At 53.6% G+C, this 13435-nt stretch overlaps 1 protein-coding gene across 1 annotated transcript in view; it reads right to left on the bottom strand.

The window, feature by feature from the left end:
- Positions 1-13435, bottom strand: part of LOC144935115 (transmembrane channel-like protein 6) — a 23180-nt gene extending 9745 nt beyond the window's left edge. The window contains exons 1-8 of the mRNA XM_078861544.1: positions 13210-13435; positions 9847-10151; positions 8825-8986; positions 7548-7744; positions 6538-6894; positions 4011-4228; positions 2603-2747; positions 1342-1497 (exon numbers count right to left, since the gene is read on the bottom strand). Coding sequence (XP_078717670.1) covers positions 1342-1497; positions 2603-2747; positions 4011-4228; positions 6538-6894; positions 7548-7744; positions 8825-8986; positions 9847-10151; positions 13210-13268 — 1599 coding nt within the window. The 5' untranslated portion in view covers positions 13269-13435. The remainder of the gene's footprint in view (positions 1-1341; positions 1498-2602; positions 2748-4010; positions 4229-6537; positions 6895-7547; positions 7745-8824; positions 8987-9846; positions 10152-13209) is intronic.

Genomic DNA, 13435 nt, shown 5'->3' with positions numbered 1-13435 from the left:
TCGGAATGCAAACAAAAAACACAACTCTGATAATGTATGCACTGTCCTTGAAATTGACTGGTCCACACCCAAGACAGCTTTTCTTAGAGCCTAGTCTCACATGGTGTTGCACCAGATGACGCCAAAAGGTGCACAACTCAAAGACAATGCACCATCAGAGGATGAGAGCTCGAGGTAATAATTTACACCATTGGAACCTCCTTTGCCAGTAGCAAAATATGACAATAGTTTTTTACCCTTTTATCTGGCAACAAAACTGACACCTTTTTTACAAGGAGTCATATTTGCATTGACCACAATACCTGCGGTCAGAATGCAAACAAAAAAGGTGTCAGTTTTGTTGCCAGATAAAAGGGTAAATAAACAATTATCATATTTTGCTACTGGCAAAGGAGGTTCCAATGGAGCACCATCACCTTCATAAAACTACGATCACCTATGACAAAAACACCATCAATCTGCCACCACTGTGACCATCACCACCAAGTCCACTCTCTCTGTTGTCACTCTCATTACCACCACCACAACCACTGCCCTCAACACCACAGCTATCTTCATCGCCACCAATGTGCCACCACTATGACCAACAAAGAAAAGACAAAGATCCCCCATGTGGCCTTAACATATGCGTGGGGCAAGTGCGGCGAGCGAGCACCTATTAATGCCGGCACAGCACGAGAGGGTGGGTGGCCGGCACCAAGCGTGACCACCTTTGTCTCCCTTGTGGTCATGTTTACACATCGCACCAGGTACTCATTTGAGGCTGAGTCAACCTCGTAGAGAGCCAGGACCTGTTCAGATAATCGTCACCGGTGTTGGCTGCGATCGGGAATCTAACTCGGACAACGACCAACAAAGACAAAGATCTCCCGTATAGCCTTAACATACTGTAGGGGCAAGTGCTGTTAGCGAACACCTATGAAGGCCGGAACGGTACACGAGGCGGTGGGTGGCCAGTACCACGCCCGACCGCCTTTGTCTCCCCAGTGGCGATGTTTACACACCGCACCAGGTACTCATTTGAGGCTGAGTCGTCCTCGGGGAGGCCCAGGACCGGTTCAGATAATCGTCACTGGTGTTGGCCGTGAGCGGGAATCAAACCCGGGTTGCCGGGTTCATTACGCGGCGCGCTAACCGCTACACCACCGCTCCCCAACACAACCACTACCACGCGCACTCCATCAGCCCCCACCACCATCGTCACATCCACCACCGCTACCGCGCCCGTCTGGCACTCCAGTCGACCGTCTGACAACCGTGGCTCGGCCCCTGCACGGCGCCCTGGCACGGCATCCCGGCACGGCTCGGTTGTGCGGTGGAAAAGCGGCGTCGGGGTCTCACCGCGTCGGCGCTCTGGCAGAGGAAATGCAACCCGGCCGCCGAGCCGGCTGCGAGCGCCATGGAGAGGAGCCAGGTGGGCGCGCGGGCCAGCAGCCGGCGGCTCCAGCGTGCCCGCGGGCTGCCCAGATTCCGGCGCGCCCCCTCGGCAAGCACCTCCTGGGGGGGCAGGTGGAGGGTGGGGAGGAGGGAGCGAACAAGGGGCAGGCAACGCAACGCAACGCGGCTTGCATTCGTGAACTATCTTGTGCGCCCGCCTGTTTCTGGCCTGGCAGAGGGGCGGTGGTGACGTCACCGTCACTTAGTGGTGATTGGCGGGTATTGGTATTGGTTTCCGTGGGGAGCGGTAGTGTGGTGGTTGGCAAGCTGGGCGACGAGCCCGTCGACCCGATTTCGATTTCTGCTCATGGCCAACACCAGTTATCAGAACCGGTCCTGGGCTTCCACACTGTCAACTCAGCCTAAAATGCATACCTGGTGTGGTGTGTAAACATCACCACAGTGGAGACAAAGACAGCCGGGCGTGGTGTTGTCCACCCAGCCTGCCACGTGCCATGTTGGCTTTCATAGGTGCTCGCTAACAGCGCCCTAACAGTCCATTAAAGGCGATATGGAAAATATTTTTCTTTGTTTCTGTATGGAGTGATGGCAGAGTGATGTATAAAGCCTGGCGACACATTAAGGAAGCTCTGATCACCCTGAATTGACCTCTTATCACCTTGAGTTGACCTCTGACCACCTTGAGTTGACCTCTGATCACCTTGAGTTGACCTCTGACCACCTTGAGTTGACTTCTGGCAACCTAGAGTTTGCCTCTGGTCACCATGAGTCGAGCTCTGACCACCTTGAATTGACCTCTGACCACCTTGAGTTGACCTCTGACCACCTTGAGTTGGCCTCTGACCACCTTGAGTTGACCTCTGACCACCTTGAGTTGACTTCTGGCAACCTTGAGTTGACCTCTGGTCACCATGAGTCAAACTCTGACCACCTTGAATTGACCTCTGACCACCTTGAGTTGACCTCTGACCACCTTGAGTTGGCCTCTGACCACCTTGAGTTGACCTCTGACCACCTTGAGTTGACTTCTGGCAACCTTGAGTTGACCTATGGTCACCATGAGAGGAGCTCTGACCACCTTGAATTGACCTCTGACCACCTTGAATTGACCTTTGACCACCTTGAATTGACCTCTGACCACCTTGAGTTGACCCCTGGCAACCTTGAGTTGACCTCTGGTCACCATGAGTCGAGCTCTGCTCACCTTGAGGAAGGTGCCGATGTTGCGGCGGGTCACGTGCACGGCCCTGCTGCTCGTCAGCGCGAAGTCCCAGCCGGTGAACACCTTGCGCGAGTAGAAGCCGATCTCACCGCCACGCAGGTAGTTCTCGCTGAACGACCGGCCCAGCCTGGGGGTCACACGGACGCACGCTGGCGAGGTGACCCCAGGTGCCGGTGGGACCACACCCACAACAAGACTTCAGGTTTCCCGGATTTACGGGTGCCCCTTTTTCGTGCCACTATCAAGACGATGAACAAAAATGACAGGCTTTACCCTTTTCCAGCAAAAGATATAGGAGGTGTAAAGATATTCAAACGCCAAATAGATCTGAATTGTATTCACCAGGTAACGCCCACTGAGCTAGGAGTACTTTTTGTAAGTGACCTGGCCACACATGATGATAGCTCATCATCGACGTGGCTGATATCATCATCGCACGTCACAATTTAATGCAAAACCAGAGGCGGACCCGGGGTAAAATCAATGAGGCCACCACGGGGAGACAGAACACGCGAACTCCAAATATACAACAGGCATCATCGGGAGTGGGGATCAAACCCACGACCTCCTGCATACTAGGCGAGGGAGATAACATCTCTAACTCAGATCGCCGGGTGTGTAGCGTAATTCGCTAACCACTACGCCGCCGCTCCCCACTCGCATGACTTACAAAAAGATGAAGACCCCCCCGAATAGTCTCAACATTCTGTTGGGGAAAACTCTATTAGCAAGTTCATTCAAGATTTGAAGTTTTCGTGACTGCAAGGATACATACTCTTTGGTTCTTTCGGTAAAGTAACGTAGGTAAAAAAATTAAAAAAAATTAAATCACGACGTTTCGGACGCAACACAAGCGTCCATCATCAGGTGCGAGAACCACAGCAAAAACAGTTGCTGAAGTAGGCAGTAGTTGCCTAAATTTAGATTTAAAGCTTTCGTGACTGCAGGGATTCATATTCTTGGTTCTTTCGGTAAAGTCACGTAGAAGGGAAACAATAAAATAATATAAATATAAAACAATAAAAATTCTCACGACGTTTCGACTGCAACACAAGCAATCATCATCAGGTGTGAAATCCACAGCAAGAAACATTTTCTTGCTGTGGAATGTTTCTTACCGTGGATTTCACACCTGATGATGATTGCTTGTGTTGCAGTCGAAACGTCGTGGTAATTTTTATTGTTTTATATTCATATTATTTTATTATTTCCCTTCTACGTGACTTTACCGAAAGAACCAAGAATATAGTAGTTGCCTACTTCGGCAACTGTTTTTGCCAGCTATTAGCGAGCACCTACGAAGGCCGGAACGGCACACAAAGGGGAGTGTTGTGCAGGCACGACTGCCGCACGCTCACGCATGCGCACGGCTCCCGCGCAACATCCTCACCAGAACAGCAGCACGAACACGCACGTGAGCAGGTACGCCACCATCGTGAAGAGGTACGCGAGCTGCATGTTGTAGGAGGGGTCCTCCGTCCGCGGCGCCGGGGACCCCTGGGGCCCCGTCGCGTTGGCTGCCGGGGCCTCCTCGCCACCGCTCGTCCACCAGCTCAGCGTCTCGTTGGAGTAGAATCCGTAGTAGAAGGAGCTGTGGGTGAAAGCGCCCTGCCCCCCCCCACACCAAACAAGAGCCCCGCAAAATAATCACACGGGGAAACCATAGCATCATCACCATTGTCATCATCCTTCCACCGCACCTTCAATGAGCACGGTCGGTCTATGTACGGTGCGAAAGAAGTCCAACATACGTGTAGACTGTTGTAATATTTCTTGGTGTAATGGTTGCTGTTGTACCGGTTGTTGTTATAATGGTTGCTGTTGTACTGGTTGTTGTTACAATGATTGCTGTTGTACTGGTTGTTTTTATAATGATTGCTGTTGTACTGGTTGTTTTTATAATGATTGCTGTTGTACTGGTTGTTATAATGGTTGATGTTGTACTGGTTGTTGTTGTAATGATTGCTGTTGTACTGGTTGTTCTTGTTATAATGATTGCTGTTGTACTGGTTGTTTTTATAATGATTGCTGTTGTACTGGTTGTTATAATGGTTGCTGTTGTACTGGTTGTTGTTACAATGATTGCTGTTGTACTGGTTGTTGTTGTAATGATTGCTGTTGTACTGGTTGGTGTTGTAATGATTGCTGTTGTACTGATCAGGGAACCTGACCACCTTAATTAATGTAAGACATCCTCTTGGGCTTTCACTATGCAAGTTCCACTGTGCAAGATCTGAGACTCTATTAAACTATTTAAAATTTTACGAGGTAAGGCCCACTTGAGTCATACAGTCGTCCCTCGGTTGAGGTTTTCAATCCGTTCCAATGAAAACTACTGTGAACCGAAATAACTGTTAATCGAATATAGGAATTACATGGGCATGCAAGAGAGCCGTTTCCACTGCCAAAACAGAAAACGTGATGTAAACCAAGTCAGTCGAAGTCAAAATGCTCATGAATGAGCGTCACCGATTGGGCGAGACATGCTCAGCCCCACTTACAAGCACTCTGATTGGCCAAAATTGGCGCCCGCGTGCATAACGTAAACATGGCCGCTATCAAAATGTTTACGTTAGTCGAAACCATGGGGTCCTATAAGAGGTGAAACGTTAACCGAAAAAATGTTAACCCATGTCACTGTTCAGCAAGGGACTACTGTAAAGCTCTTTTTCATAAGCGACCTGGCCACAATTGATAGCTCAACGAAGTGTCTTAATAGTGGGAATGTATAGCAGCCATATACCCCAAAGGCAATGCTTCTAAATGCAGAGGGAAACCCTTCGTAAAAACCCGGAGGATTTCCCAGAGAACAGACAACAATAAAACCTCACACTCCTCAATAACCTCTTTCAATCTGATCGTCATGGACTCACTGCAGCCCACCACCACGTGAATAATAATAATAATTATAATGTTCAACTTGTAAACGCTGCATCTCCGCTGCCACACAGTATCCCGTCACTCTCTTAGAGAGAGAGAGAAAATGAGCCCGCATTGCCAACAATTTCCCAAGCTCTGCGGTCCACTACATATTAAGGTGTAGAAAACTGAAGCACCTGGAGAGAATCCACCCGTGCAAGGGGGAAATACTCTATCCCATACAGATGGAACAGATGGAGCCCACATTGTTGCTGGATACCGCCTTCTCCTCGCAAGCCAGGGTGTGGCTCCTCTTCAATGCCCACGGAAAGGGAGTTTCATAACATTTGTGTGCAAACCGCAAACCCTCACTGCCTCCACTGTGCCAAATTACAGGCGTGCACTGCCACTGCCCCGAGTGTGCCACCAATATCACACCACCACCAATAACACACCACCACCAATATCACACCACCACCAATAACACACCACCACCAATATCACACCACCACCAATATCACACCACCACCAATATCACACCAACAACAACAACAACCGCCATTCGCCACTAAGTGGCGGTGACGTCACCACGACGCTTGTGCCAGGCCATGTGCACCTTGAGGCCACGTGAAGTGTCGAACGCCCGCTGGCAGGAGGTCACGGGGCAGACCCAGGTGCCACGGGTCGACTGACCGAGATGACCGAGATGACTGGCTGATGCACCACCTGTGCCCCCTACTGTGCCAACTTGCTGTGCTTTAGCCACCCGGCGCTCCGCTCGTTGTTGTGAGCGTCGCTCCTCCGCCCTCCGTTGTTGTTGGAGGGCGACTGCCTCCAACTGCCCAGTAGCGTCCTTCACGAGCCTCCTCCACTGAGGCCGATCTTGACACCGCTGGTACCAGTCATCGGCAAGTCCACTCAGCTCCACGTCCTCCTGTACCACATCACTCCATCTCTTCTCTAGCCACCACCAATATCACACCACCACCAATAACACACCACCACCAATAACACACCACCACCAATATCACACCACCACCATCGTCATCGCATCTCACCGTGCCCGTGAGCAGCTCCAGGCCGGTGAAGGCGACCGGACCGGTCCCATTCCCGCGAGCGGCGTTCTCGCGGGAAACGTTTCCACGGGTCCCGTTGCCACGGGTACTTGTCCCGGCTCCCTCCTCGTCCGCCTGCCCGCCAGCGTCGCCGTGCGCCCGCACGAGGAGCTGCGGCGTGACGAGGAAGGCGGCGAAGAGCACGGTGGCGAGGAGGTTGAAGGCGAGCAGCGTGCGGATGAGCGTGAAGTAGGAGCTCACCCCCGTGCCAAAGCGGCCGCTCACCTCGCGCAGGCTCGTGTGCCACGGGGCGAGGGGCCTCGTCACCAGTGACACGCAGTCCTGGGCAGACTGCACCAGCTGCCACGGAGAAGGGCAGCGAGGGGAGGGCAGCGAAGAGGAGAGACAAGGTGTAAGGCAGCAATGGGCAGCGGCAAGATGGCAGCAAGAGGGCAGCCAGCGGGCAAGGGTGCAGAAAATGGGCAGCAGGGGGTAGGGAAGTTTGTGAGTTTCATGACCGTATTCCCTGGATTATTATTAGATGCTCGGGTAGGTTAAACGCACCCCAAACTTTTGACCTGTGCGAAAACAATGGGTGAAGAGTGCGCAAAGAGGAGCGCACAGATGAAGAGCGAGAACACGAGTTAGCGAGGTCATACTGACCGTCACGAAAAGCAAGTGGCCTTTGGACCATACATGTCGTGGCCAGACAGGGACCGATGCCCCTCCGCTGGCCGAGACTAACGACGGAGCGACAGTCAAAGTCGGGGAAGGGGGGGGCGGCACGACGAAGGAGCGGACGCCCATTGTGGCGATGAGGCGACCTCTCCTTTGTCTGGTGTTGTAACGTTCTGACCCCGTGCCCCTTATTGTACAATCTGTGAAACGACTCCTCCAGTCTACTCAAAGATTCTGATTCCAATTCTGTCCTGCTCCACGCCACCTGCCCCTCTCCACCCCCCCTCCCACCCCTCCCGTGTTGGGCAGCGCCTGGCGGATTGGTGATGGCGCACCGATTGGACGAGGGTCCCCGTCCGCTCCTGCAAGGCTTCCAGTTTGGTGTCGGGGCGGCCCCTCCAAATCGCCGTCTCGGTGATGGCCTGCAGGCGGTACCGGCGCCGCGTCGCCAGCGCCAGCGTCAAGCTGCGCACTGCGTGCAGGCGCTCCGAGGGCGCCAGGAACGCCAGCTGCTTCACCACGCCCGCGTCCACTGGCGCAGGCGGGCAGGCAGGGAGGGAGTAGGAGGAAGGGAACGCGGGAAGATGGGATGGGCGCACGAGGCTTACTCGGGGAAGACGTGAGGGGTACACGGGGGTTACGGGGGACGCAGGGGGAACGTGGGGTCACGGGGCCGTGTGGAGACACGGGGACACGAGGGAGCATGGGTCATGTGGAGGAACGGGACCGCGTGGGAACACCCAGGGGAGCATGGGAACATGAGAGGTATGGGTCAAATGAGCATACGGGTACACACGGGGGGAATGGTAGCACGCATCAGTGCCCCATTGTTCAACGTTTTCAGGATAATAGTGGAATACGACTCGTCGGCAATGACTCTCATAGCCCAGACAACGTGAACAATGAACTGTGAACCCACAAGCTGCCACCGCTCCCTCTGCCCCGCTCACCGGGCGAGCCAATCATTTGGCGAGCTGCTCACCTAGCAACCTGCTCGGTTGGCCGCTCACCCGGCGACCCGTTCACCCGGCGACCCGTTCACCCAGCGACCCGTTCACCTGTGACCCGTTCACCCGGCGAGCCGTTCACCCGGCGAGCTGTTCACCCGGCGACTCGTTCACCCGGCGACCCGTTCACCCGGCGAGCCGCTCACCCGGTGACCCGTTCACCCGGCGACCCGTTTACCCGGTAAACTGTTTACCTGGCGACCCGTTCACCCGCGACCCGTTCACCCGCGACCCGTTCACCCGCGACCCGTTCACCCAGCGACCCGTTCACCCGGCGACCCGTTCACCCGGTGAGCCGCTCACCCAGAGACCCATTCACCCGGCGACACATTCACCCAGCGACCCGCTCACCCGGCGACCCGTTCACCCGGTGAGCCGCTCACCCAGCGACCCATTCACCCAGCGACCTGCTCACCCGGCGAGCCGTTCACCCGGTGAGCCGCTCACCCAGCGACCCATTTACCCGGCGACACATTCACCCAGCGACCCGCTCACCCGGTGACCCGCTCACCCGGCGACCCGTTCACCCGTGACCCGTTCACCCACGACCCGTTCACCCGGCGACCCGTTCACCCGGCGACCCGTTCACCCGGCGAGCCGCTCACCTGCGCTCGGATCGTCGTCTTCCTCGTCAATGGTTCCGTCGACAGAGATTCCAGGGGTGGTGGCCATGCGCAGGAGGGCGCTGCTCGGCTGTGGGAAGCGGAAGATGCGGGCCGAGAGTGGCCCACAGAAGCGTGGGGCCAGGCAGTGAGCCTGCCTGCGCCCTGCGCAGACGGGAAGTCAGCAAGAATAACCATTATACAACAACCAGTATAACAGCAACCAATAAAACAACAACAACCAGTAACAGCAACAATTAAAACAACAGCAACCATCATAACAACAACAACCAGTAGAACAGTATGTATGTTGAACTTCTTTCGCAGAGTAAGTAGCCAACCGTGCTCATCGGAGGTGCGGAGGGAAGGACAAACTAAACACAAAAAGCAGTTCTAAAGAAGTGAGTTTTCAGCAACCATTATAACAACAACAGCCAGAGGAGGGAAATGCGCCCGAGAGAATGCGTGCCGCAGAGATGGCGAATTGAATTCGGCTCGTGTGCCGGAACTCGATAGATCGTTGTATCTTGTGAGTGAAAGACGGCACACAGCCCGTTTGGGGAGGCCTTCATCCAGCAGTAGATAGGTGAAGGCTGCTGTATGATGGCCTTGATGTAATGATGATGCGGTGTTTAAGAATAAGAATGAAATGCATCCGGGAGTATGTCCACTGAGAAAACGGAGCTGTGGCATAACCTCGCGGGCAGGTGGATCGTTACGTCGCTGCGACGTGCGAGGTGGCGGCAGCTTAGGGGGGAGGATTTCATCCGGCAGCGGCCTCACCATGGCAGATGATGATGATGATGAATCGATTACTTAAACCACTGGTGGGGCAAAGTGCAGCCCCTCGTGGTGGCCTGGCCCCAAGTGTATCCAGGGTGGTGCGTGGCGTCAGGATTAGTGCACGAGCACGATTTAAAGCTTTGCTAAGCCCACTGCGGTGAAGGAGGGTCGCCCGTGTGGCCCAATGACTCTCGTCAGAGAGAGCCCGGCAGGGGAACGTGCAGCGATGGGAGGCCACACACCCACGGTGCGGCTGGGCAGCTCGTGGAGGATGCTGTACGGCAGAAAGGCATCTTCCAGCGGCCCGACCTCGGGCAGAGGGAGCAGCGAGGGCGCCCACGCTCCGAACTCCGCCTGCTGGGTCAGGAGGCTCTGCTGCAGGAGCTGCTGCTGCTGTTGCTGCTGATGCAGGTTCAGCAGGACGTTGGGGCGAGCCGAGTGCGATAGAATCCCCGGGGAGCCGCGCGCTTGCAGGCGCAGCAGTCGGGACCGGAATGTGTCGGCCAAACGGGCCTCCCTCTCCAGCGGGGTCTCCCTGTTGAGGGTGCTGGGGGTGTCGGCGGGATGAAGGGGGCCAACGGGGCGAGGGTCGGGGGAGAGTTATGGTGCCCGGGTGAGCGACGGAACCCTGACAAATGTGAGAGGTGTGCCAGACGACTTGATAACCCACATCAGTGTACGTTGATCACCGTGCATTCATAAATGTGCGGTCAACCATTCATTCACGCATCGATTCGTGCATTCATTTATCAATTCGTGCAAACAGTGCCGGATTAAGCTAGTACGGGGCCTGTAGCATATGTTATAAAGGGTCCCTAAATAAAAGAAAAACACGTAAATATTAAAACACAATTTTTTTACTTGCATAGTAAAGTAATTGTATTTTGTCATTTGCTATACAGCCAGATAATACGACAAATCGCTAACTTCAAACACCCAGTCGTTCATAAAAGTTGAAGGCAGTCTAGTACTATAGTAATAGAGCAAGTGCAGAACCACTGAAGCGGAATTGATAGCTTGAAAGCATTTAGCGCGGGGCCCTTGAAAGTGCGGGGCCCGTAGCATTTGCAGCTACTTGTGCTACGAGGATAATCTGGCACCGAGTGCAAACCAAGGTTGGAGAGCTCACGTGAAAGGGTGAGTGGGCTACACGAGCAACAACAACAACAGCATGAGCAGCAGCAGCAGCTGCTGCTGACATTCGCCACTGGTGACGTCACCACGGCGCTTGTGCCAGGCCAGGTGCACTCTACTCGCAAAGACAAAGATCCCCCATATAGCCTCAGCAGACTGTTGGGGAAAGTGTTGTGAACGTCGAGCACCTATGAAGGCCGGCACGGCACATGTAGGGGGATGGGAGGCCAGCACCACGCCCGGCCGCCTTTGTCTCCCTCGTGACGATGTTTACACGCCGCACCAGACACTCGTTTTAAGTCTGAGTCGACCTAGGGGAGGCCCAGCACCTGGTTCAGATAATCGTCGCCGGTGTTGGCCGGGTTTCGTAGTGAAGCGCAGCGCTAACCGTTGCACCACCGCTCCCACCACTCTACCAGCAAGCAAAGCAAAAGCTCCCCAGTATAGCCCGTAACAGGCTGTTGGGGCCAAGTGCTGTGAGTGAGTAGCAGGCACCTGTGAAGGCCGGACAAGGAACTACACGAGGGGGGTGGCGTGGCCAGCACCACGCGCGTTTTACTTTGTTGCGAAGCCGGTTTTATGTCTTGGTTTGTGCAACAACTGCGGCGTAGACCGCGTGTCTGAATCCGGAAGCCACCGGTAATGGTATCCGAGGGCACGCGCTTTGTGTATAGCGCGTGCAGAAAGGAATGCGCAACACAACACGTGCATGCGAGCTCGGCGAGTCGATGCAAAGAGCACACGCGATGTGATGTCAACGCGGCTCGTGGGCAACGCGCAAAACCGTGGGAGGATGCGGCTACCCCGATGTAGAATAAAATCTTGATTTGAAGCTTTCGTGACTGCAGGAATCCATACTCTTTGGTTCTTTCGGTAAAGTCACGTAGGCATAAAATAAATCACGACGTTTCGGGCGCTTGTGTTGCGCCCGAAACGTCGTCATTTATTTTATTTCATACCGACGTGACTTTACCGAAAGAACCAAAGAGTATGTAAAATAAAATATTCAAGAAAAAAACCTCTACAGCAGCGGTGTGCGTCTGCGGTCATCCAGAACAGGGACCGCGCAACGTACAAACGACCCGCAACACACGAAGGTCTACTACACATCAGGTGCGATGCACAGCACCGCTGCTCCTGACGCCGTCGTCTGTGCTTGGCCACCTCAATGTGACATCGTAGTCGTCGCTCTGCGTCGACAACAGCAGCCGTACGGAAGGAGGTCAGGGGAGGGGGGCTCTATTGACATTGGGGTTGTTTGTGCAATTCCCCTTCAGATAGGACGTTGTCAGACAACGCCACGCCCGCTTGTTTTTCGTCGTTCGTTCACTTCAAGAGAGGCTCATAGAGTCTCAAAAACGCATTTTCAGGAGGGGCCTGCATTGGGATGTTGGGCTGGCGACGGTACACAATTAATACGCGTTTTGACTTCGTGTCGGTTGAAGCTTGCAGAACCATGAGAAACCCACGCCTGGCTGTCCCTTACCAGTGCCCTTATTACAGTACCTTATTACAGCCCAATTTAGACCTCAACGTTCATCCGACAAAGTCCCATCACAAGGGAGAAACACAAACAAATAGACACACTTTCTTTTTTCAACGTCTGTACGCCGCATGGACCTGAAAACTCAATTTCCCTGTACAAGAATTCGGGTAAAACGTTATGGGTTGACAGGCATGGGAATGCCACCACGTATATGATGAGGGGGGGGATAACAGCTCAACAAATTTTCACACCCAACAATCAATCACTCTCTTGTACTCGCGGTCATCTCCTGGCCACCAGCTCGCAGCCCAATTATACAGCACTATAGGCATGCCCATGCACAGCACGAAATAAGTTCACCACGATCAACCGTGGTTAGTTAGCGATATCCAGAGAGATCTGGTGCGTTATTCGGGTTGATTAAGTCGCGAGCAAATCGTCCACGATGTTTATTTGCAAAATATCTTGAACTTTCATCTTCTTGGTTCTTTCGGTAAAGTCACGTAGAAGGGAAAAAAAATAATCAAATAATTATCACGACGTTTTGGCCACAACGCAAGCAGCCGTCCTCAGGTGAAGAACAGGTCTGTTGGAAAGACAGTGTCTCATTCAGACACTGTCTTTCCGACAGGCCTGTTCTTCACCTGAGGCTGCTTGCGTTGTGGCCGAAACGTCGTGAGAATTATTTTATTATGTTTAATTTTTATTATTTTATTATTTCCCTTCTACGTGACTTTACCGAAAGAACCAAGAAGATGAATCCCTGCAGTCACGAAAGCTTTAAATCGAAATCTTGAACTTTAACAAATACAAGGTAAATTACTTCTATGAAGAGTCGAGATGCTACTTGGCCTACTCTACCACGCTGGCCTGATGTCTTGGAAGAGGTGGGAGTACCCACACTTCACACCATCACGCGCCCTGTCGTTCACATCGAACCGCGCCGACTCCACGAAGCCCATCCTCTCTCGGTCTGCGAACTCACCGAAAGTCGAAAGTGAACACGGCAGGCTCGCGCCCAGCTGGTTCAGCCGCCGTCTTCATGCTGATTGTTATACACCGGGTGTGCTTTGTAGGTATGTGTATAAAGACGCGTGTGTGTGTCGTACACTGCTACACGATGAAAAGTCCAGACGTTCAAAGCCTCTTCAAGTGTTGGCACATCGCGTAATTGCGCGCGCCCATAAATAACCTCCGATACGCCGACCCCA

The sequence above is a fragment of the Lampetra fluviatilis genome, chromosome 1 (genome assembly GCF_964198595.1).
Source record: "Lampetra fluviatilis chromosome 1, kcLamFluv1.1, whole genome shotgun sequence".
NCBI classification, from domain to species: Eukaryota; Metazoa; Chordata; class Hyperoartia; order Petromyzontiformes; family Petromyzontidae; genus Lampetra; species Lampetra fluviatilis.
Note: the sequence above shows the minus strand (reverse complement) of the source record. Positions and strands in the feature narration are given on the sequence as shown.